This window comes from Propithecus coquereli, unplaced genomic scaffold (genome assembly GCF_000956105.1).
Source record: "Propithecus coquereli isolate 6110/MARCELLA unplaced genomic scaffold, Pcoq_1.0 Scaffold138, whole genome shotgun sequence".
Taxonomy (NCBI): Eukaryota; Metazoa; Chordata; class Mammalia; order Primates; family Indriidae; genus Propithecus; species Propithecus coquereli.
Window position 1 is genome coordinate 4,501,596 of NW_012138080.1, and position 26,257 is coordinate 4,527,852.

The 26,257-nt window shown below is 44.8% G+C and overlaps 1 protein-coding gene across 1 annotated transcript; it reads left to right on the forward strand.

Moving 5' to 3' along the window:
• B3GNT2 (UDP-GlcNAc:betaGal beta-1,3-N-acetylglucosaminyltransferase 2) lies at positions 1 to 26,257 on the forward strand. Its single transcript, XM_012639174.1, has 2 exons — positions 1 to 220; positions 23,762 to 26,257. The coding sequence occupies exon 2, from the start codon at positions 23,771 to 23,773 to the stop codon at positions 24,962 to 24,964; it is 1,194 nt and encodes a 397-aa protein (XP_012494628.1). The 5' UTR covers positions 1 to 220; positions 23,762 to 23,770; the 3' UTR covers positions 24,965 to 26,257.

Genomic DNA, 26,257 nt, shown 5'->3' on the forward strand with positions numbered 1-26,257 from the left:
GGAGCCTGGAGCGAGGCGCGGCGGACACGGCGGCAACAAGTGCGGGAGGCGAGCCGAGCCGGAGCCGACACCGCCGGGCCGCCCATCCCGGGCGCCGCGCATGGGGCGTGAGCGGCGGCGGTCGCCGGGCTGAGCCGCGCGGAGCGGCCGGGACGTGGATGCGGCCGCGATCTCCCGCCCCTGCCCCCGCCCCGCCGAGCTGGAACTGCCCCTGGACAAGGTAGGGCCCGGGCGGGTGGGCGCCCCCGCCGCCTCCCTCCCCACTCTCTTCTCCCCTGCGTAGTCAGCCTGCCCTCTCCACCTCCCCGCTCCTCCGCCCACTGAACCCCCTCTTTCCCCACACCCGCTTCCTCTCCGGTTCCGGCTTCGTACCGGCGCCCCAGTGGAGGAAACCGTCCCTAGGTGCCTGCCGCATCTAAGCCTCCCCCACCTTTCCCCCTGTCCCCGTCACCGTCCTTAACCCAGAGGAAAGCCTCTTGCCCCATTCCACACCGACCCCCGGGTCCCGGGGACATCTCCCCCTCCCGCTGTACCCCAGCTTCCGGGAGATCCCGCGCAGGGGTGATGCAGGCTTTGGAAAGGGGCGTCTGGGGCAAGGCCTCCTCATCTGGGGCGCACGAGCATGGTGGGGAGGGGGCCGTGAGTGATTTCTCGCTCGCACCCCCGCACCCCACCCTCGCACTGCGCCGGTCTCCTATGCCGCATGGGGGAATCAGGTGTTTTGTGAGCCAAAGAGCCGCCGGCAGCCGCACCCCACCCCCAACCGCTGGCCACTGCTACCTCCAGGTCCCTAAAGACTGGTTTCTGCGAAACTTAGGGAGAACCTTTCGCTTTGACCTCTAAAAAAATATTCCACGCCGCCCGCGTTGAATGATTAACCAGGCTGCTTGCCCGGGTCGTGGGGGTGGGGGCTGGGGTGGGGTGCTGCCGGGCCAGGAAGCGCCTGCAGCCGGTCTCTGCAAAACACCTCGTGGGAAGGTGGGCGTGGGGGCCCTGCGGGGGCTGCGGACGCGCTCGGGCAGCGGCCGCTGGAAGGCAGGCGGACCCTTCCGGAGGCATTTACCGAGTCACCTTGTTAATTTCCAGGGCAAGATATTTTACATTCAGCTTGGGGAGCTGCAGAACTCCGTCTCCCCATCAAGTGGAGGAGCAGTCGAGAGACTCCCCACAAGTGTCACAGCGTGACAGCTCATCTTTAAAAATAATATGTACATTTATAAGTTGGGTTGGCGAGGAGGCTCTGTCCTGTCTAAACGCAGGGGTGGTTTGTTTGTCTCTGCTCCCCCAGCCCCCATGGCCGCCTCAATCACTCCAACTTCATGGAACGGTTGTTCAGAATAGTTAATTAAACCGTGTTCTTCTGCCCTTCCTTTGTTGGAGCCTAGCCGTAGATATCAGATTGCGAAGCCAGTGGTGAATATGGGCTTCTACTTGTTATAACAAATTCTTCCAATGTAACTGTTTGTGTTTCTGGAGTTGATGAGATGGTTAACAAGGTGGCCAACAGGACCCGCACTGGGACTAGAAGGCGGGGACCAGGCCAAACACAGTCGGGGGCTACCCTGCCTGTGGCGGCTCCTGGTCGCGCCCAAGCGGATCTGACAGCTGACCCGGAGGGAGGACAGACAGGGCAGGGCGGTCACTTCCCACTGTCCTAGCCGCCGCTTCTGTTTCTTTTGAATAGAGGTTATTAAGCGTGGTGGAATTTGGGAGAGTTTTACACAGAGCCCATGCGCTCTTAAACCAGATTAGATTTTCAGAGAAGTGCAGGAGCCCCGTGGAACTCTACTTGAGTAATTTGAGTAAACCTTTTCTACCCTGGCCTGCCTTTACAAATGTGTTTATCATTAGATCGTCTATTTGAAGCTACTTTTTCAGTTTGGGATTTTTTTTTTCCCCCTGAGACAGGGTGTTGTTCTGCCCAGGCTAGAATGCAGTGGCGTCATCATAGCTCACAGCAACGTCAAACTCCTGGGCTCAAGCGATTCTCCTGCCTCAGCCTCCTGAGAGTGGCTGGAACTACAGGAGAGCACCACCACACCAGGCTACTTCTTCCATTTTTTGTAAAGATGGGATCTCCACCTCTTGCTCAGACCGGTCTTGAACTCCTGGCCTCCCAAAGTGCTGGGATTACAGGTGTGAGCCACCGCACCTGACCTGGAATATTGCTTTTTCCTTTGAGACTCTCCCTACAACAAGGGCGCGGTGCTCCTCTTTTAGTTTTTTGTGCAGATGGCACATGTATCATGAAAGGCCTAATTCTCCACAAAATTTGCCAAGTTCTCACCCTCACCATTCAATAGTCTTGATTTTGCCACATGCTATTCAGTGGGCAGGTTAACCTTGGGCAAGTTATTTTTTTTTTTATCATAGCCTCATTTTCCGTATCTGGTTTTGGGGATGGTAGTGTCTGCTCTACAAGATTGTTTTTGATGACAAATAGAGTGTTTGCCAAACTCCTAGCACTGTACTACAGGAGTTAAGAAGTGCTTAATAAGTGGTGGTCATTGCTGTAATCAACTTAAAGGTTCCTCCTAGCACCAACTTCCCCTTACCAAAAACAGTAACCACATGGCAACCCTTCAGATTTGTCTGTCTGAGACTGAAGTCAGCCAAGTTGGGCAGATGCAGATGGCAGGTTTTTAAAATCTAAAGAATGAGGTCGTTTTTTGAGGAAAATAAACATAATTTGCTTGTAAAAAAAATTATGAATTGGTTTTTTTTCTGGGCTTCTGATGGAGGCCTGAATATATAAATAGTTTGCAGTTTTGAAAATTTTCTTGTTTTAAACAAAAATCACAATTTAGATTTCTCTGGTTCTAATAAACATGCTAAAAATAGGAAAGTGGGACTGATAACAGAAATGTGTGATACACATGCAGCTGATACAGGGATAAGAGAAAAGGTGAATCCTTTGTTTCTCAAACAAACTTTGAAACGTAGCTTTCAATGTTTTCTAGCAATGGTGGGGTTCTTTGAAAACCATAATTTAGGGATGCTGACCCAGAGCTGTGAATGTGCCTGAAGCACTCTGTTCTTGACATACTGGGTCAGTGTTTTCATTTTTTCTAATTTGCTTAATGGATATAATATTTGACTCTATTTAGGTTTTTTGACAGTTTTATTGGACAGTCTGTTAAAAAGATTTTAAAAATTAATAAATGCCTATGGTTACTTTTATAAACATTGAGATCCTGCAACTAGAATAATATTTGGTTATGTAACCTATTGCAACACACCGGATGATGGTACATATATTACTAACATTGAAAAATTCTCGTAAAGGCCTTTTGGTCTTTATGCAAATGCCCAGGGGAGACTAAAAGTCATTTCATTCAATTGCCTGATATTTTTGGTGTGTACAGAAGGTTAAAACATGAATTAAACTAGGCTCAGGAAGTGGTAAATGTTTCCTGGCTACCTAATCGAAAGCACCCAGTAAAGAAAGAAGACAGCACATATACCCAACAGGTGTGATCCAGCTCTTTTTCTCCACTCTCTAAGGTGGGATTACTGTTACTAGGTACTTGCCAAATATGTCTCCAAATTGTGGGATGAATAAATTCCTCTCTCTGGGGAGGCAATTACTGTTGGAATCAGAGGTGTGCGTATGTGTGGGGTAAAGCTTTGAGAGAATTGATGTAATGATTTCATCATCACCCACTGGTGATGAGGCTTTGCTAGTCTGAACAAAGCTTCAGCCAGAAGAACTTGTTACTTGATGGAGAATTTGTTATGAGGGCATATGTGGCACAATTACTTCACTGCTGGAAAAAAGTTACTTGTACTGAGTTTTCTATTTGTTACAACTTTCAGAGTTGAGATTTTGCACTCACTGCCTGTTGCTCCTACTCTGAGTTTTTTGCCCTTGGCCCACCAGCTTTGTCTTCTTGGTCTTAATTTTTGTAACAGAATTAAAACTTCTTTTGAGAGTCAGCATTGTCGATAAAGTTGTAATATATATCTTGAAATATTTTCTGTAATTTTAGCTTTAGGTATTTTTATAACTTTAAGAACTGTATTACACATTATTTTCTGTGTGTCTATAAACATTCCCTTCCAGCAGGGTTAAGATTCTTTTTTTCTTAATTCTGATGTGGCTGCAGAGGGGAAATTCTCAGTAGCCAGGAAATTAATACTTTCTACTTTTCATTCTGTGGCATTTTAAAACAGGTTTATTGTTCAGATGTCAGTTGCTTACCAGAATGTTTGAAAAAACTGATAATCCAAGGTAATCAATTCTAGGGTGTAGCTAGGTTCGGTCGGAGTGGCCATGTGGTGGCTTAGTTGTGGTGGTTTAGGGGTTAAGAGCATGAACTTGGAGTCTATGAGATGAGAATTTTTTTAAATTTGAGGTATAGCAAACAGTAAAATGAGTGAAGTGCTAATATTAAGTGTGAGCTCATGTATGTGAGCTCCCAGGTCAAGAAGTATAGCATTTTCAGTACAACAGAAGGTTCCTGTGCCCCTTTCTAGTCAATATCCACCCCCTAGAAGGACCTGTTATTCTTACTTACATCATCATAGATGTGATATGTGGTTTTGCCTGTCCTTGAATTTCATATAAGTGGAATCACAGAATCATACAGTATGTAGTCTTTTGTGAAACAGACTTAAGTTCTATTCTTGCCACTTACTGTGTGACTACAGACAAGTTACATAGCCTCTCTGAGCCTGTTTTCTCATTTGTGAAATGGGGGAGATAAAGCCCTATCTCAGATTTGCTGGGAAGATTAATGTAAATAATAAACCTAAAATAAATACCTAGCACTGTGCCTAACGTGCAGTTTCCTTGTCCCTCTTTTATTTTTTTTAAAAGGTGATAACTAAAGCCACTATTCTGTGTTTAAATAGGCTATTTCATTATAAAAGTCTTGTAAGTCTTTTATTAAGGTAGAAGACAAATTTTTATTGATTCAACACTTTGTTGATATAGCATTTAGCTTAAATAAGATGTATTATTTGTTGATAGTTGATCCCCTATTACTATTAATTGACATTTCCTCTCTAATGACAGTCATTGAAATGTCTCATTCAGAGCTGTCGGGTCACTTGTGTGATAGGAGCTAGGGTACATTGATGAGAGCTGGTTTACGTTTGATTGTGAAGCTCATGGAGGAGTTTAGTTGAGTCATCGATAAATGCTTAAGATGCTCAGAACATTTACTGCTTTATGTTTTGTGAAATAATTATTTCTGAAGTGAAAGCACAGGGCCAGTTGTTTTAATTGCATGCTTTAGACGAGCCATTTAAAACGTTTTTAACTTGCATAATCTTACTCTAGAAGTGGTATTATATATTTAATGGTCTTATGTCCCTAGTGTATGCATTTGTTTGATACCTTTTATTTTTGGAGCCATTCTTTGAATATAACTTGGGTGGTACTTTGGCATCCTTTCTGACTTCTGTTTATTTAGAAAAAATATTCAAGATAAGGTAAAGGAAAATAAAATTAATCCCACTATCTCTTAATGCTGTAAATGTAGTTAACTTGATTTGGATCCTTCTAAGTGCTCTTTTCTGCATTTGTGCTCTTCTAGAATGACCTTAGGAAAAACACATTGCCAACACTTTAGGCACATTTAAAACTGTGTATGGGCCTGCTTAGAGATGCCTGGCAGAGAGAGCAAGAGTCTTTGAAGGCCTAGATTCAAATCTGTCCACGCTCTGGCTCCTACCCGTGGCTGTGCCTGTGTCAGGAGGGTTGGGCACACTCTCCCTGGAGGCTCCATCAGAGGGCCCCTGGCCTCCAGATTACAATAGCTGAGAGGGAAAACCTGTCCTCTAATCCTCCTCCCCCAGGAAGACCTCAAGATGTTATCTGAAATGGGCAATTTATTCACTTAGTCAATATGCATTGATTGAGCACTCAATGTATGCCCAGCATTGTACTCGCCCTGTGCGTATTCACATATGGGTCAGGCATAGTTCTGACCCTCCACTGGCAGACCGGTGGCGACAGCCAGGGACTGGTGTGAGTGCTCTAGTAGAGGCGTAAGCAAATCACACATTGGCAGGACGGCCAAAAAGGCTTCCTGAGGAGGTGGACTTCGGGCTTAGCCTTGAAGGATGAATAAATAACATTCCAGGGGCAGAGAAAGGAAGGTGGATATGGTCAAGGAGTTGCAGGCTGAGAAAATAGAGTGTACAACACAAAGGCTTATAAAAGTCTCTTGAAACAGCAGGTGATCCTGTGGTTTTGGAGTGCTGCGTGCTTAGGAGCGGGTAATAGAGCACACTGCAGCCTCAGCGACCATGCAGAGACGGGGCACTTAATAGTTAGGTAGTGGGGCGGAAGGGCATTGAATCTTGTTGCGGTGGAGAGAGTATCGTGACAAGTCCTGATCAGGCTTGCAATGAGCTTGAGAGCAATGCGTGAGGCGTGTCTCATGGGCCTGGGTCATTTTATAGTCCCTCTGCTCTCTGCTTCCCATCTGTGTACCCCACAGTCTGTTCTCAGAAGGAAGCTGGAGGGATCCTTTAGTGGCTCCCTCAGAGTAAAGCCAAAGTTCTGTGTCACCCACCAGGACTGTGGTGACTGCCCTCCTCTCCTGCCTCCCTTCTCCCCTAGTTTCACTGCAGCCACACTGGCCTGGCACTGGAAGCAGTGACCCCCCCCACCTTCTCTCGGAGAAGAGAGGCTTTCTCTGATCACCTGCTCAAAGCAGCCTTTCCTTATCCCCGTTCTGCGCTTCATGTTTCATCCAAGCGCTTAACCTTGTACAGTCGACCACCACTTTATTCTTCGTTGCCTGTTTTCAACACTGCTTGGTTTAAGTAGGTGTTTGGTATCAATTTGTTGAGTTAGGCCACCAGTAGTTTTGGTAAGGGGGGTGGGAATTGAGGGCCCAACCCAGGGCCAGGATGGTATAGGATTGAGATGTGCGTATGTTTTATTTGAAAGAGATAAGAGGGATAAAAAGACTCATGGTGGGTGCGGTGGGATTCAGAAACCAATTTAGGGAGGTGTGGAGGAGGCAGCTACAGACAAAGGTATGCTGGGGCACTTTTAGCATATGGGATGTTGGAGTCCATATCTAAGAGGGTCTGGGGACAGGAGTGTGGGATGAGAGAAGACCCAGCAATAGACATGGGCCCAGAACTGTGGAGAGGGCCCATTTTGGGGGATGGTGCCAGGAGCACAGGCTGCCAAGATGCAAGAGAACTGGGGGATAGGGGGAATCCTGAACTTGGGGTGGGTACAGAGGTGGTGGCCAGCAGTGTTAAGTGCCTATGGAGTCAGGAGAGTGCAAAGACTCTTGACTCTGGGAGGTGAAGGGGATTGGGACAGTCAAGGCGGGACAAAGGGGCATGAGGAAGAGCCCGTGCCTGGAGCCACTGGAAGAGAGCTTTGAGGTGGGGGAGACGGTGGAGATCACTGTTTGTGAAAAGGGTGTCATAGCAGGTGAAAGCCTGGGGCCTGGCTGTTGTGGAGAACTTGGACAAGTAGGTTTTGGTCCCAGAGCTGACATCAAATATCTTTGTAACCATGGCAGCCCATTTAGCTTCTGTTTCCCACTCCCTGCAAAATGGGATAAAACCTGTACAGCCAACTTCACATGCTTATTGTTTGAATCCATTGAAATCATGAATATGAGGGTGTTAACACTCTAGTAGGATATTTCTATGGACTATAAACTTGCTACAGCTTATTATTTGTGATTCAAAAAAGTTTTTTTTTATTGCTTATTTTCTTTGAAAATCACTTAACATCCAAGTGCTTCTTTTCTGAGTCCTGATCAGGGAGTAACATAATCTGTGTGTGGGGTTTTTTGGGGGAGGGGGAACCCAAATCCTTCAGATCTGGCTCTAGATTGTTTACTGGGAAGCCTGGTGTTTTGGAATCAAATATATTTGTCTAATATTGAAAGGGTCAAAGTGGGTGTGTTGCAAATGCCATCCTTTCTAAATAATTGGCATTTGAAACTAAGGATGTATTTTTACATTTATTATTTTATGGCTGTATTTGAAGCGTGTTTATAAGGAACGTATGTAGCTTTTTTCTTTAAATGAGTTGCAGCCATTTTATTTTTCTTCTCTCCCTTCACCACATAAGGAATTATTTTCTTCAAATGAACTTAAAATATCTCTCATGAATACTCCTATTTTTAACTGGTTGTTTCTCTTTTGAATTTTTGTTCCTTGAGGTTCTGATGGATTTTTTTTTTTTTTAAAAAAACCCTCTTTATTATGGAAAATTTTAAACAAGTGCAGAATGGTATCCTGCAGCCTCAGGTAGCTGCCAGCAGTTTCAGTGTGACGACTTCTCTTTTTCATGCCTGCCCCACTCATGACTAGGGGGCTGTAGGCACCGTCCAGAGCAGGAGAGGGAGGTCACAGGAGACCACAGGTGTGGGAGCCATCAGTGTGGGGAGTGGATTGGGTCCCCAGGGAGAGTGAGAAGCAGACCCAGGAGGACATGGGAAGCTGTGTCTGTGGGGTAGCCACAGCGAGTGAAGGCAATATGTATGCATGGACATGCTTAAAACTGAGGCGATTTCAATTGCTTGGTAGAAGAGGCCCAGTTTCTAGGCTGTTCGGTAGTATGCCCAAATATTGAGCAAACAACATGTTCTCTTTTATTTTGACAACAGAGATTTTTCTTGGCACGTGGCCAGAGAAAGCTATGTTACTATTTTACCTCTTCTTTGAATACTTAGACATGAGTTTTTAGTTGAATGCTTCAATGATCCCTACCCTTTAAGAGAACATTTGGATAAAAGGCCAAAATGTCACTGTTTTGAGGATGTGTATTTTAAATCTGTATGATTTATTTTGATATTTAAAAAAACAACTTAAAGACAACAGCCCTTACATACCTCTCAGTAATTTGGAATTTAACTAGCATTTGAGAAAGGGAGAAGAGGCAGGAAAGGAATCTGGGAGGTGGGAGCTGAGGAGAGGGAGAGCCATTGTGCTTGTTTGGTACCCTGTTCTGAAGTTGCCACCCCAGGGTCACATGTCACTAGGAGAGCTGTCTTCTGAGACGAGGACGGGCTCTGACCCTGGAGAAGAGGCGTCATCCTGGGGGACCCCAGGTTAATTGGAGACTCGGCGTGTGTAAAGAGTGGGCTGGCCTGGGAAGCTGGGGTGCTGTAGGGGCTTTGCCGGCCCTTGGACATCATTGGGAGATCCTCATTGCCAGGAGGAGAGGATGAAATACAGTACACTGGGCAATTGAGGCTGTCCTTGTGGAGGAGGAGGAGGCAGGATTTGAACCTGGACCTTCAAGGATGGGGTAGGATTGAGAAGCAAGAGAAGGGACATTTCAGGCTGGCAGTCTGACCAAAGGTATAGTGGGGAACACAGCAGGTGTCTTAAGGGGTGCTAGTGTCCAGGAGGCCTCCGGGTGAGGGTTTTGAGAGTGGCATGCCAGGATCGAGGGCCAGGGCTTTGTAAGGGCGCTTAGTGAGGATGGGGATGCCCGCCTTCCCTCCGTCCGGCCATGCCTGCCACGATGCTCCATGCTGGGGCAGCCCATCTGGGTTCCCAGTTCCTGTGTCCCCTCCCTCCACTCTCTGGGAAACTCAGTCACCACTTCACAGGAGCATGTATCCAGGTGGGCCCTTGGCACACTTCCTGGTACATGGACAAGCCCTCAGGGAGTGGATAGGGACTAGTTGTACAGTGGTTAATTTGACTCGTTATAAGGAGTGTTCCTGATACCGTCATCCCATTTCTTCCTTTCTTGTCTTTTTTCCCTCCCCCAAAGTGTCAGACTGTTGTCCAGCCTGCCTGTGGATTCCCTTTAATACGACGTTATTTTAAAAATCTCTGCACATGCTAATTCTGCACAACTTTCTGCCTGTTTTTAGAGGAGTGCGTTAGGCAGCTCTCTCAAGACTCCAGCTGGGTAAGTTGAGGAGTCCTGGAGTCTGAGGCTGTGCTACCTTATGCCCTTTGGTGTCCCCTTTACTAGAACCAAGGGCCTGGTCTCTTTTAAGAAAATGTGTCACTGGAAACCTTTATCCTAACAACCAAGAAATTGAGACTTCCCAAGGCAATTTGTTAAATTAAAATAAACACAATGAATGTCATTTCTGTAATTTTAAATATTTATTGAAGTTACAAAAGATGGCTATTTTTAATGTGCTATATGTGGTCCCTAGTTTGCAGCATGTTCAAACAATGCTTTCCTGGTTTTTGGAGGATATATTTTTATTTTGGAAGGGAGACAAATGTAAACGTTTATACAGCAGGGAAATGTTGGGAGATGCTCTCAAACTCTATAGTTCTTGGAGGACGAGAATTGCCAAATATAATTTAATAGAATTGGAAGGGCAGTGGTTGTTTTGGAAGGGTTTGTCTGTAAAGTACCTCTTGGAAGTGATGCAGATGATTCTTTATGCCAGGGAAAATGGACTGAATTGGATTGCCCAAGTGCTTAACATTAAAGTGCTTGTTTTAAAATTTAAAATTTCTGCTTCTGTTTGTGGTCAGTTATCACAGACTGTTGGAACCAAGTGGTGGGGAACGACGTATAAATTTGAAAGCCAATCTTAAGAGTTTAAGGGGAGTCAACTTTTAATTTTGTTAATTGGTCATTAATTGGATTTTTGATGCACTTTGCTGTATAAAAGGACGATAATCACTTTTCCAATACCTATGTGAAAATATTTTTTTCTTAAGTGACTTCACCACCTTTTCTGTGTATGTGTTTATAGACAAAGAGTATCCCACATAATAGATACCAAATTACCCCCTCCCCATCTCTGCACACCAAGATTGCCAAACCAGGGCTGCTGGCCTACTTATTTCCAGAAGCATTTATACAAGGTCAGTTTGATAACTTAGTTTATGTAATGGGATTCTGTTTCTAGTCCAGTACTGTAATTTATGCTTGTACATTTTTATTAATTTTTAATTGCCTTCTTCCTCCCCTCCTCCCATCCCTTGGGCCTGTGTTTGTTTATAGATTTCTTTAATTGTATGTGACTGTTTCCTGAGAGATGTTTCTAGGCGATGTACTACGTTGAATTGATACCAGGTGATGCTGCCTGATGGGTGAGAGTGAGGCATTGAAGGGAGAGCTCAGGATCTAGAAAAGGCTTCTGACCTTGTGGAGAGGAGTGGCCAGGACTGCTGCCTCTCCTCTTTTATGTCCTTCTTTTTTTTTTTTTTTTTTTTCGAGACAGAGTCTCTGTTTGTTCCCCGGGCTAGCGTGCTGTGGCATCAGCCTAGCTCACAGCAACCTCAAACTCCTCAAGCAATCCTACTGCCTCAGCCTCCCAAGTAGCTGGGACTACAGGCATGCGCCACCATGCCCGGCTAATTTTTTCTATATATTTTTAGGTGTCCAGTTAATTTCTTTCTATTTTTGGTAGAGACGGGGTCTTGCTCTTGCTCAGGCTGGTCTCGAACTCCTGAGCTCAAACAATCCGCCCGCCTCGGCCTCCCAGAGTGCTAGGATTACAGGCGTGAGCCACTATGTCCTTCTTGTCCTCACGTGTATTGTGTGTTGCGTGGCAGACCTAGAGATACAGAAGTGAGTGTGGCCCTATCTGCCCAGACGCCTGTGGGTGTGTCAGAGCTGTTATCACACAATGTGGTAAGTCAGATAAATGTGGGTGACGTGTTACAACAGCTAGGAGGAAGCAGGGGCAAGTGGAGGTGCTGGGGCAGTTGGCTCTTTTGGATTTTTGTTTTTCTTTTGAGACAAGGTCTTGCTCTGTCACCTGGACTAGAGTGCAGTGGCCTCACCATGGCTCACTGCAACCTCCTGGGCTCAAGCGACCCTCCTGCCTCAGCCTCCGGAGTAGCTGGGACTATAGGCACGCGCCACCGTGCCCAGCTAATTTTTCTATTTTTTGTAGAGATGGGGTCTCACTCTTAGGCTGGCTTTTTTGTTTTTTATGTTAATGGACCAGAATCGAAGCTATGGACTGTGAGAAAAAGACTTTGTTACTAACAATTCTCACTGGTGAATTGCTGGCCTCATCCTAACCTGTGGTGGCCGCAGGCAAGGCTCTGTCTCCCTGTGCCTTGGTCTCCTCTCCTGTAAATGAGACGGTTGGAGTAGATGATCTGTAAGGCCCTGGAAAAGAAATTCTTACAGCTTCTTTCTGGCAATGAAATGGGGCTATGCTCCGTGTGTGGAGTGCCTGTGCATGTTGTTGTAAAAACAAGGAAAAGGGTGAGATGGCACAGTTTGTGGCTAATACTGGTTCTGTCACAGGCAGGCTGGCTGTTCCTCTGTGACCTGTAGCCCGTTGTAGGGCTGTGCTGGGCTCCCCTGCCTCAGGCTGTCGTGCTAGAGGCAGAATTTCTCTGTGTGTAGACAGCTCTGACAAAAGGTTTTGCCTGGATGCGTTTGTGCCTGGGGCTAGTTTAAGCCCCTGCCAACCTCTCATTCTTTAGTACAGATAACTAACTAACCAAAACGAACTCACTAATCACAAAACACATCTGCAGGGGATTCTGCCCAAGGTATGGAAGGTGCCTGCGTTACTAGACCGGGACCTCTGGACACCTTAAACCAGTGGCAACTGGCCACTTTGTCTACGTTATTCCTTTCTTATACTGATTTAAAAAAAAAAAAATCTCAATTCCCATGACTTTCCTTGGAATTGTTTACATTTTTCTGGGTATCCACAAATGCAGTGATTTTAGTTCCTTGATTATCTTTTAAAAATGCAGCCTTATTTGGGGATTCTTGAAATCCTCTTTGAGCTAGTGTTGTGTGGTAGAAAGTATAAGAGCTTAGACTTGAGGTTGGGTCCGAAGTCCAGACATTGGCTCCACAGGGATTAGCTCTGTGACCTCAAACTAATTGCTTCACGTTTTTAAGCTTGTTGTGAAGATTAAATGAGATGAGAACATCCCGACATAGAAAAATGGGCAAAGGGCAGGGAGACTAGGAAAATTAGGAAGGAAGCGTATGAAAAGACAGTGTCAGTTAAAACAGGGAGATGTTCTTTTTGTTAAAGATTAAAAAGAAGGACAGTGTCCATTGTCAGTGTGGATGACGTCGTGCTCTTGGATATGTTGTGAGAGGATAAATCAGTCTGGCCTTTCTTTTTGGTAGGGAAGGTTTAGGGTGAGGGCAAGGGGAATAACTTGATAGTATGCTAAATGACTTTAAAAGGTTGTGTTCCCTTGTAATTTTTCCAAAGGAAACAATTAGATGATGAAAAAGGCACACATAGGTTGTTTATTGCTTTTTTTCCAATTATAGGGCAAATCAGAAAAAACTCATACGCCCATCGGTTAGCAATTGGTAAGACAGACCAGATATACCTGTATTCTGTCAGAGATGTGTTAGAGATTGGATGATAGAAGACAAACCACTCAGGTCATGCTCCTTCTCCAGCGTGAACAGAATCCGCTTTATAGAAATTAAATCTCAGTGAACGCAAAAGCCAACTATATTTGTAATTGCCACAGATGTCCAATTTGGAGTTCTTCATTTTCCCCTTATTTCATATTCTTGTGCGATATAGTCAGTTTTCTTTTTTAAATAAAGGGGATGTAAAAGAAAACACGTTCTTGCAATCTGTCCAGCAGCATCATTTGTCAAGTTAGACGTAGGCATGGCTCATCCTCCTCCTAGCGGAGCAGCAGAGGGCCCCGCCAGCTCCTACCTACTCTTTCCAGTGTGGCCTCAGAACTGATCTGCCTGGAAACTGGCTGTGTGGATCTCAGCCTGCAGACACTGTGTCCCCACCCCATCTCTTATCTGCCCTGCTTCTCGCCACATTTCTGAAACCTGCCCTGTTGCAAGCCCCACTTAGGTCCTGCCTCATCCCCTGGTGTTGACTAAAGGACTGCCACGTATTTATTGCCTCTCTGCCAATCCAGGGTAGAGGACTCATGTTTTATACCCTTTCCTCCCAACTCCAGACTTGAAATAAAAGTGTTTGTGGTTAAAGAAGACTTTGGGTTGATGACATAGAGACCTACAGCTCGTGCCAGCTTTCAAGTATTGCCTCTCAGCTTCAAATTCACCCTCTGTTGCCTGATGTCTGAAAATGGGTCTGGGCCCTTCACATACTTTTCCTTTGCTCTCTGTGAGTTGAGATCTCTGAAGAGGACTTTCAGAGAGCTCGTAGAGGGAAGGGACTTTCCTTCTCGGTTCCTAGTGTCTGTGTATGTGTGATTCTGGGCTCCTAGAGAGAGCCTGTTGTTTTTCCTGCACTCCTAGATTCCTGTAGGGTACAGCTCTCTCCAGAATTTGCTGTTCTGCTTTCTCCGGCTCTGGCAGCAATGGTGGGTCTGGGAGCCTGAGATAGCAGGCCATGCCCATCCTGGGTCACTGCTCCCTTCATCCTCTTCTTAGATCCTATGTGTGTACACCGGAGCCACATGGTGCTGGCCATCTAGCGAGCTGGCCACCTGATCTTTGTGCTGAGCACAGCCCTGAGCTGCTCTAGTCCAGATCGTACACTGATATGCTAAGCTCCTACAGGGGGAGGCCTCTTCAGTTCTGGGTTTTAGCACCACCTAGTGACCCCCCCTCTGTGTGTCCTCCTTTCCTTCTGCATGCTTGCCCACCTATCCACTCTCCGGCCTTGTTCACCTACACCCCAGAGAGTTGTCCCTGCTTTCCTAATGACTGGACCATCTCTGGCCTGGGTACCAGGAACTTTTCTACCATCCATACCTTCTTCAGCAAACCCTGGAACCCCCCACTTCCAAATTTGTCCTTTTGGGGGTACTTTTCATCTGTCTCAGGGCATCCTTTAGATTCTTATTCCATCTTCATAGTCACTCAATATCATACTCTTTGTATTAAACTTTCTTGCTTAAATTACTGCCTGGTTGGACCCAGACTGGAAAACATCCTGGTCAGCTCATCTAAACAAGCGGAAGGATGAATGAGAGAGAAGGCTAGCGATTTCTCTGAGGGCTCTCCAGGAGCCTGCCAGATTACCCTTGCTAATGGGTAGATCCTAGAGGCTGGAGTGGAAGCATTTTCCAAGCCATGTGCAGGCTCTTAACCAAGGGCTTCCAAAATGCATTAAGCTCCTTAGGAAGGGGCTGCCTGCATTACGGCATTTCTTTTCTGCAATCATTGTCCTACCTCAGGTTGCAGATCTGTACTAAGGACCTTCCTTCCTTTTGCCATGCTCGCTGTGTTCCTCTACTGTCATGTAGGTAACAACTACAGGAGGTGGAGCACCCCCATTTTGGGATAGGGTGGAGGAGGGGAGGCTTGGGTCTGCTACAGAGGAGGGATGGAGCCCTCACCTGGAAGCGCTGCTGAACCCCACACACCTGCATCCTGCACACGGGATGCTCACTCGGAGCACACCCACGGGTATGTTGCCTTTGGTGGGTCTAGGGCCAACTGGGAAATAAGGGCTTGACTGTAATTCCCACTCCAGGCCTAACATGGGCTTGCTACTTCAAAAACTCCTATCTCCCCCAACTCTAGAGAATCCGTTATAAGTTTTTTCTGTTGTCCTTCAGTACTTAATAAAGTGAGACAGATGTATATAAATGTGTACGTATATTAAATAATTCAGTAGCATACATCTAAGTGATTTCCCAGTGTCATCTCTTTGGAGAAAGGATATGTATATTTAATTAATCCTAGTTTCTCTGAACACTCACTCTGTTCAGTGAACTTGACCAGATGACCAAAATATCTGTTCCTTCGGCAAATGCTGGGTGACTTTCAGGTACCATGAGCTGGAGTGTAGTGGTGGTACAACGTGAAGACCTTGGTCATGGAGGATGCCCAGGCGTAAGCCAACCTGACCAGGAGAGACTACCCTAACTCCTGGGAGGTGAGGCTGGTGTTTAAGCTGGGGCATATCCATGGGCAGGAGATCTCTTAGAAGAGGAGAAGAGGCCCTGAGCCTCCACCTCTGGGAATGGAGCAGACAACACAAACACAGAGCTAGAGCTGGGCTTGAAGGGAGCAGTAGAGTGTTGGTGGTGGTCTGACCAGACTCGGGGAACAGCACGAGCAGGGAAGGTATGTACAGGGGACTGAAGACTGGTTAGCTTGGGGAATAAGGCATGTTGGGGAACATAGTGGGAAATCAGTAGCCAGAGGCAGAGCCTGAGTGGAATAGAGGAGAGGTGAGGACAAGGTACAGGTGACGTTATGGTGGCGGAGACACATGACCTGGCTGAATGTGCAGAGCAGGGAGAATTAACAATTCAAGCTTATGCTGGGGTTTTCACCTATGTACTTGGGAACTTGATCCAACAAGGCATTTAGAAGCTAAAATCTGGAGTTAGATGGGTTGACCTGTGAGCCCTCTTTTTGGAGGTGATGTTTATGGCCGTGGATGGATGACTTTGTAGAGAGAAAACTTATTAAAGAGGCGATGAAAACTTGAGAAATGTGCTTTCATTTAGTGTTTGGTGGAGGAAACAGAGCCCCCAAAGATGAATTGTTAAATGCCCATTGCATGGTAGACAACAAACTGGTGGGGTAGGTTATATCATCCTCCTTTTACAAAGGAGGAAACAGGCTCAGAGAAGTCAGGTTATTTGCCTAAGGCCACACAGCTAGTAGGTAGCATAACCAGAATTTGGTCTGTTTGACTACAGATGCCAGACTGGTTTTCCAAACTGAAAAGATGGATCTGGGACATCTCCATCCTCAAACATCTGCCAGCTGTGTTTTTAAATTACGTGATCTTTCCACTGAGGACCTAAAATCCTTGTCAGTTTTACTACAGGTGGGGCAAGATGGCCTCTGGAAAGGTTAATTCTCTGTCATCATTTCTTCCTCCCCCCTTTTCCTGAAAGTTCTGTATGTATTTATTTGAAGAATGCATTTAGTGCTTAATTGTTTTTATCGTGTGGGAAGGTCATCCACACTGGGCGTTGGGGGAGTCGTGATCAATGGGGATCAGAACATGTACTGCCAGACACTTTGATTTAGAATGTTGCCTGTGCGGATGCGTAGGTGAATAGATTCATTAAAAGTACTTTTCCCTTTTGATTTTGAACACTGAGGGTAACTAATGACTAGGAACCAAATTTTTTGAATATAGCTAGTAGCATTTCTGTGACCGACAGACCAGAAAGCAGAGTCAGACACATCTGGGAAGCTTAGTGCCAGCCTCTTGGTGAGGGGGGTGCGGATGGGGGGAGGTAGCCTGGGGCTCCCCTGCCCCAGCCCTGGCAAGAACCCAGGCCAGGCCTCTCGCCCCATCAAGGAACAAGCTCTAGGTGTGACCAGCTCTTCTGGTCCCACTGAGCTGCTCCACTCACAGCCTCATCACCACCCCACCATCTGCTGTGAGTGCCGGGAGTGCTGTTCTCTCCCCCAGAACCACTTAGCTGCAAACTGTCTCTGTTTATCCGAGCAGAACCTGGAAAGGGCTGGCAAGGACCAGGCAACAGATGGGACTGCCTAGGAGGTGAGGATTTAGGTAAATGACTCTCGCCAGGCTCCTGGGGGGTGGGGAAGAGCAGGGGGTAGTGTGAACATGCTCTTCTGCCCTCATGATGTGGCAGGAGGCTTGGCTCCTTCTGTGAGAATTTGTGTGTCATGTTTGAGCAGGAAGCACCCACCCCTCCCACCCACCCCCGACAAGGAGGCTGCCAACTCGGACTCTTCGGCAGTCAAATCAGAAGCTTAGATTTCCATCCTCTTGGTCTCTGGGTGGGGGTGACTGGTCATTTTATCTCATGATTACAAGAAGGGTCCTGCCTTTCCTTCACCCTTAACTTTGGTACTGGGGGGAAGTGCAGGGCAGTCTCTGCACAGGTTTTAGGTCTGCCTTGGGCGTATAGCTGGCTCTGTCCCTGGTTAGCTGCTGTTGAGCCTCTCCCTAATTTGCCTGAGCTCCTTGGTGGGGAGGTCAGTGCCACCTCAGTTGTGTGAGAATGAGTCCGCATGGCTGCCGATGGCCACACTGACCACATTCAGATGTCTTCTGGTTCTGGCCAGCGCTTTGTACTTCGGTGCTCGTAGGGCTCTCAGAACTGGAGTGAACCTTTTAGGATCATCCAGTTTAGTGGCTCCCAGTCTAGTGTCCATGAGTGAAATATTGGAATTGGTTCAGTATTTCAGAGTCCTAAGAAAATTAAGCCTATACAAGCTAAGTGGATGTTGAAGTCCTTTGCTTTGGCTGGAATTGAACCAACTGAGTGTGATGGGGGTAGGAGGGATCATGGCTTTTTTTTTGTTTGAGACAGAGTCTGGCTCTGACACGCAGGCTAGAGTGCCATGGCATCAGCCTAGGTCACAGCAACCTCAAACTCCTGGGCTCCGGGAATCATCCTGCCTCAGCCTCCCAAGTAGCTGGGACTACAGGCGTGCACCACTACACCCAGCTAATTTTTTTTCTATTTTTCAGTTGCCCAGCTAATTTTTTCTATTTTTAGTAGAGACGGAGTCTCACTCTTTTTCAGGCTGATCTCGAATTTCTGACCTCAAGGGATCCTCCCGCCTTGGCCTCCCAGAGTGCCAGGATTGCAGGCTTGAGCCACCATGCCTGGCGGGGATCATGGCTTTTGATTAATGGATTGTTGGGACAATAGAAAAATTGATGTCTTTGAAAACCATGATTTTGTGTGTGAGGAAAAAATAAAAACAGCCTCTTGGTTAAGAAACTAAGGTCTTGAGAAATTGGCTTCCTCAAGGTCATAGAGAAGAAGGTCTTTGTGAGTCACCATCTGTTTTTATGGTTTGGTCATCCTTCCCTATGTTCCAATGCACTGGTAAGTAGCAGAGTCTGGAACCAGACTCCCTGGGCCCAAATCCAGACTCCATCCCTAACTGGCTAGGAAGCTGGGACTCTGGAAGCCTCATTTTCCTCATTGCATGGGGGCTGCATTTTGCCTGGAGCTTGGCCTGCAGAGTAGTAAATGTTACTTATACCACCCTGCCTCCCATACCTGGTTTTTGACTCATGGTAGTTTTGTGGGTTTAAAAGTGTAAATGTAAAGCTTTTGAATTTCCCCTTTCTTTGGAGACTCTTGGTAACTCTCAAATCTTTAAGAAGATTAACCGCTGAAAATAAGACCAGTGTCCCTTCAGTGCCCTCAGTCATAACCTTGTGCAGCCGCGTTCACTTGCATGATGGTTTTAAAACTCAGGCTATGGAGCTGTCTTGCTAGAGTTTGAATCCTGGCTCTGCCACTTACCAGCCATGTGACCCTGGGCAAATTCAGTCAGCCCCCCCAGGCCTCAATTTCCCCATCTGCAAAATGAAGAGGGGGCATTTAGAGTATCTGCCTCATAGGATTGCTGGTGCCTGACACATATTTATTAAAATAAAGCAGATGTGTTCATATTTCACTGTTATATTTAGGAGCCCTTTCTAAGAAATGGCATGGGCATGAGGGAGAGTGTGCTGGTGATCTAGGGATGGGTGTCGTGCCAGAGCCTCTGTGCAACACTGCAGGGGTCAGAGAGAGTGATACAGAGTCTGGGCTGCAGCCCTGGCACAGGCGGCGAGTGGGAGCTCGGTGTCGGGGCACGCTGTGCTCCTCTCCCAGCCAGTGCGTAGCGTGCACAAGAGGCTGCTCAGAGGGAAGGATGGTTGGGCAGCGTTGAAGAATGTAAAACAGCCTCTCATCCCACCACCCGGAGTAAACCAGCTTTGTTTCTGTGTGGTATTTTATCTGGATTTTCACATAGTTTCAGCATCACATCTGAACTATTTTGTAATCTGTTTTCAGCTAACACATTTTCTGTCGTATTGTCTTTCTAAATATTTTAATTTCATTAAGCAAACAAAGTCAACTGAAGTGTTCTAGAAGTTTCAAAGCTGTTCTATCCCTGCTGGAAACAAGGTAAAAAGCTAAGGTTGTTCTTTGTTTGTATATGTGATTTTCCTCCTATTTCTGTTACAATAAAAATTCTGTGTTTCACAAGTGAGGGTTTATAACATCTTCCCCAGCTTTGGGGTAGGTTTTCTTACTCAAATTCTTCTTAAAAAATGTAACTTCCTGCTCAAAAAAGGACACGGAATTGGGTTTTTTGTCTTCAATGGGAATATTTAGTCAGCTATTTAGAGAACTTTTTCCCACAGATATTTTTATGGGAGTCATTGCTTTATCCTCCTGTCCGTGAACTTTGGCTTGTTATAAGAGTACTACTGCCAAAAGCCGAGTTCTCGTGCAAGAGACTCTGCCCAGGTCACAAGTGAAAGATGACATTTAATCTTCATAGAAATGTGCAGTTGAGAATCCTGGTTTTTCCACCTTTCCTCCTCAGGTTGGTTTGGAAGAAATACCCTTTAGCAAGTAATGGGAAGAGTGCCCCTAAACTGAGCCTTTAGAAATCTGAACTCTTACAAGAACGCCTAGCCCACCTTGTGAAGGGGGCAGGGAGCTTGTAGGAGCTCCCATTTACCTTTCTTTGGAGACTCTTGGTAACTATCCGATGTACATGACCCCATGCCTTGGGTCTTTTCAGTCTGAGCCAGCCCTTGAGACTTCGTTGTTGACCTGGACCGGGTTACTAGAACGTGGCTGTGCATTATAGAAAACAAGAGATCCAAAGAGCCCTGGATTGTGAGCCAGAAGGCTGCTGTCTCATCTCAGCTTTGTCACTTAACTCTTATGTAATGTTCAGGCAAATTACTTAACCCCTGCTTTCCCTGATAGAAACTTCAAATGGTTATGGCTGGATTCCAGATATCCGTGGCCTCCCCCATAACTTGAATACTTCACTTGTTAATTTATCTGGAGTTATTTTTACGTATCGTTCACCCTGTGTCATTTCCTAGGAGAATTAGCTCTGGAAGTTCACAACCAGCTATGTAGAGTATTGTGCTTCCCTTTTTCTTCCTTAAGCTGCCTTTCCAGAAATTTTGGGAATAGTCTATTGGTGTCTAAATTCCTTAACTGAGTTGACAATTTTGCCGGGTATTAGCTGTTCATAGCATGTGCTGTTTTTTTCCTGAATACCTTTCCAAATCTTTTTCCTCGTTGTAGTTTTTCTCCATTCATCCTCATACTTATCCTTGTTGCTCTTGTTTCAGCCTAGGAAGTGCCCAAGACCTATAGATTGGAGGTACTGGGTCAAATACTATTTTAGCATTAGGAGAGTTGTCCCAATTTAGAGAAAACCAATTATTTTTTTTTAAAGTATTTTGTCTCAAATCTGGAAGTCAAAAAAAAGTTTAAATGTATTTCTAATTTATTTTCTAAAAAGATGACTAATTCTTTACCCGTATCAGATACCCCTGCACATACATTCTCATTGTCCATTGGGTTCCCTTGCCCTTGAAAGTTAGGCCCATAGCAAAGTAGTTTAGGTTGCCAAAGACGTACCGGACTCAGACCTTTAGTGAGCTCATAAGATTTGCTGAAAAGCTCAATTGAAAGGAGCTAACCTAAGAAGGGTGTGGACCCGAGATTTAGGTGTGGACTTACTGAGGCTGTGTGACTTGGGGAGCTTTAAAACCATAATTAAGGAGTAAGAAGCCAGGCATGGTGGCACGTGCCTACAGTCCCAAGTACTTGGTCGGCCAGAGGAGGGAGGATTACTTACTCAATCTCAGGAGTTCAAGACAAGCATGGGCAACATATTGAGAACCTGTCTTTAAAAATTAAATTTCAAAAAAAAAGGAGTAAGAAGTGTCTTGTGGTTTCCTTCTTTGAGGAAGTTTAAGAAGATCCTTCTTTCCTGCTGGCTAAGTGGTGGGATTCTTCAGGGCTGGAGGTGGGTAGTGATTGGGGAGTTAGGGGAGGAATGGCGTGGTGATGAGAGACTGCTTATTTGGGTGAGCCAGGAGCACCTACATATCTTTCTCATCTGCCATGCTCTCTAAATGTGCAAAGGCTTTGGAAAGTTGGGTTTATAGGGTAGGGGCTGGTTTTAAAAGAAAACAAAAACAAAACCCTTTTACTTAGCTGGAACCCTTGTTCATAGCTGGAGCTATTTAGCAGTACTAAATACAAGCAACTAGATAAAGATCTACTAGAGTATATTTTAAGAGACACAAAATATCTTGTGAATTCCTATTGATCTAATGTGGGCTGTACAACATGTAATAGTGTCACAGCACTCTGAACATGACAGATATTTTTATGCCTTGTGACTGTTTATTAGAACCTAGTGAACTTAAAAATCTTCTTCTATTAAAAAAGTATTGGCCGCGTGTGGTTTTGCTTAAGAAAAACAGTAAATACTACTCTTGATTAAAATAGTCACACAGCTTTGTTTTAGAGGTCGTAGAAAGGTGTTTACCATTTGACATGGTAGCCTTGGAATCTATTGCCTTGGCTGGAATTCTAGCTCTGCCCATCCTTCTTTAAATATATGCCTCCTTAGGTATAAAATGGGAATAAATATAATAATACCTAAGGGTAAATTCTCAGTTTTAGAATAACCTGATAAGAAATCCTTATAGCTCTCTTTATAGTGTGTTGCCATTCTACTTTTTTGGGCTGCCTTTTAGTGTCCAGCTTGTCTAAATGTTTGTTCTTATGCAGATCATTCATGTCTGTAGTGTTAGAACCTTGGGGTTATCCCCAGCAAACCATTTCATTACTCTTTCCTTGTTCTCCTGTTGCCCACAGCCTGAAATCCTTTGATATTGCTAGAATGTCATTTGCATGTCTCTTTTTCTTTTTGCTACGAAACAATAGAGGTCTTAAGCATACAGTTTAATACATACTCATGAAGCCTCATGCAGGCCAAGACCCACGCAGTACATTTCTTTACCCCAGGAAGGTCCCTCCTGCCCCTCTCCAAACCCCCACCTCCATCACTTTCAGATTTCCAGGGCCTAGATTAGTTCTTCAAGTTAATATAAATGAAATTTTGGATCTGGTTTTTCACTCGCAATGTAATGTTGCTCGTAACAATAGTTTTCCAACAAGAGATATTCCATTGTATGAGTATGCCACAATTTGATAATCTGTTCTCCTGTTGATAATATTTGAGTTGTTCTCAGTATTTGGCTATTGGTATAAAGCCGTCATGAGTCTTCCTTTCACTTTCTCTCTCTGAACATGCAGTGTGGCTATTACCTCCTCCACTTCCTAGCCTTGCAACCTTGGGCAAGCATCTTAATCTCTCTGCTTCAGTTTCTTCATCTGTAAAACAGCAAGTTGGGAAATAATTCAGGATTGGGACCAGCATTTTTTAAAAAATGAAATAGAATAGGCCGGGCGCGGTGGCTCACGCCTGTAATCCTAGCACTCTGGGAGGCCGAGGCGGGTGGATTGCTCAAGGTCAGGAGTTCGAGACCAGCCTGAGCAAGAGCGAGACCCCGTCTCTACTAAAAAATAGAAAGAAATGATCTGGACAACTAAATATATATATAGAAAAAATTAGCCGGGCATGGTGGCGCATGCCTGTAGTCCCAGCTACTTGGGAGGCTGAGGCAGTAGGATTGCTTGAGCCCAGGAGTTTGAGGTTGCTGTGAGCGAGGCTGATGCCATGGCACTCTAGCCAGGGCAACATAGTGAGACTCTGTCTCAAAAAAAAAAAAAAATGAAATAGAATAGAAACTTGGAGTGAAAGACACGGAATACGTAAACACATGTCTAAAACAAGAGCAGCAATGTTAATCACTTACATAGTGCTTGCTATGGGCCAGGCCCTATTTTAAAAGCTTTCCATAGGAAATCATATATTCCTCACAACCATCCTATGAAATGGATTATTATCCCCATTTTATAGATAGAGAAGCTGAGATATAAGTTATACCACTTGCCCAAGGTCACAAAGCTAGAAAGGATGGGCTGAAATTTGAACCTAGGCAGTGCAACTGTAGAGTCTGTACTCTAAACCACTATTCCTAGGGAGACAAAGAGGCAAGTAAAGTAAATCAAAATGTATGTGCAAGTACAAATTAATAATTATCTAATTAATGTCATACCCCTTTTATTCCAGATATGAGAAATGAGTGTTGGACGTCGAAGAATAAAATTGTTGGGTATCCTGATGATGGCAAATGTCTTCATTTATTTGATTATGGAAGTCTCCAAAAGCAGTAGCCAAGAAAAAAATGGAAAAGGGGAAGTAATAATACCCAAAGAGAAGTTCTGGAAGATATCTAATCCTCCCCAGGCATACTGGAACAGAGAACAAGAAAAGCTGAACAAGCAGTACAATCCCATCCTGAGCATGTTGGCCAACCAGACAGGGGAAGGGTATGGTTTTTCCAATATAAGCCATCTGAATTACTGTGAACCTGACCAGAGGGTCATGTCAGTCGTTACAGGTTTTAACAATCTGCCGGACAGATTTAAAGACTTTCTTCTGTATTTGAGATGCCGCAACTATTCACTGCTTATAGATCAGCCGCATAAGTGTGCAAAGAAACCATTCTTATTGCTGGCGATTAAGTCCCTCACTGCACATTTTGCCAGAAGACAGGCGATCCGGGAATCCTGGGGCAGAGAGAGCAACGTGGGGAACCAGACCGTGGTCCGCGTCTTCTTGCTGGGCCAGACTCCCCCCGAAGACAACCACCCCGACCTTTCAGATATGCTGAAATTTGAGAGTGAGAAGCACCAAGACATTCTTATGTGGAGCTACAGAGACACTTTCTTCAACTTGTCTCTGAAGGAAGTGCTGTTTCTCAGGTGGGTAAGTACTTCCTGCCCAGACGCTGAGTTCGTCTTCAAGGGCGATGATGATGTGTTTGTGAACACCCATCACATCCTGAATTACTTGAATAGCTTATCCAAGAACAAAGCCAAAGATTTGTTCATAGGTGATGTGATCCACAATGCTGGACCCCACCGGGATAAGAAACTGAAGTACTACATCCCAGAAGTTGTTTACTCTGGCGTCTACCCACCCTATGCGGGGGGAGGGGGATTCCTCTACTCCGGCCACCTGGCCCTGAGGCTGTACAACGTCACCGACCGGGTCCACCTCTACCCCATCGATGACGTTTATACTGGAATGTGCCTTCAGAAACTCGGCCTCGTTCCAGAGAAACACAAAGGCTTCAGGACATTTGATATCGAGGAGAAAAACAAGAATAACATTTGTTCCTATGTAGACCTGATGTTAGTACACAGTAGAAAACCTCAAGAGATGATTGATATTTGGTCTCGGTTGCAAAGTGCTCATTTAAAATGCTAAGATATACATACTAAATTTTGCATAGAAAGGCATATTTTGAATAGTCCCATGTTGGGTTCTCACATTTAGGGTAATTTCTGTGTTAAACCATCAAAATTGCCTTTATAAGTAGTATCCATTTGAGGGCTTCTAAATCCTTCAATCTGGTACTTTTGTGAAGAAGGAAAGCAGAAAATGATAATATTTTATGGATGATAACGTCAGGACGATGGGTTTTGATCCTTTCTACCGGCTTGTGGTCATTGTGTCCCCCCCTTCTCATCTGATATCATAAGTTTCTAGAATTTGACCATTTTAAGTTATTTTTATTTTACCCTCCTATGTTACTATTCCTGCTTCCCATTATGATGACTGATTTATCTGTAATTCACGTGTTTATAAACTTACTGACTACAAAGAATTTGTTATACATGATTCATTGGTTTTTGTGAAATGGGATTACATTTATTTTCATGAGATTTGGACGAATTTTTAAAATTGTCTAGAAAATTGACTTCTGTGGAATTTTTCTGCCACCCCAACAGTATTTTCTTGTGTTAATCTAATTAGTTAATTTTGCAAGATGGGAATCACTGTGTGACACTCATCTAATTTATCTTGTGGTCTTACGGTCAGAATAAGAGAGAGAGTTTACTTTTTCTTGTATTTGGTTTGCTGGGTGGTTATCATAATAGTTATCTGATTTTAGCATTTGAAAATAATGAGTATGATTCCACAATGGCCAACTGAAGATTGAATTGCCCCTGACAACCATATTGGGTTTGTGAATTTTCACTGTGGACCAGGAAAGTGTATGTAACTTTTGACTTGAGTGAAAAGATTGAAGTTGCAGACCTTTTCGTAAGTGACTTGTCAGTTTAAAGATCCAGGTTTTGTTATCGCCATATTTTCACATGTTGCTTATACAAGATAATTATTCTGAATAGTGATTGCTTCCTTGTCTCAGTGTAGAAGTGCCTGTGTTTTTATTTATTGTTCAGATCAAAGACCAAACATTTTCTTAAATATATTTTGTGTAATATTTTATTTGTATACAGTGTTGTCAAAATATTTAACTAGAGCATGATATTTTAAATGTTAAGGTGTCACATGTTAAATAAAGTGGTTATTTTTGAATTTTAAAACTTTTTTTGGGGGGTATGAACTACTAGAGTTGATAAAATTCTGCCAAACTATTGCTTATATGTACTATCTTGGAACGTGCTTTCTTGAAATATTTTTGTGTTTAATAAAGATGACAGTTCTTATCAGATGCGATACTGGGAAATGGAAATAAAGTTACTGTATTTTTAA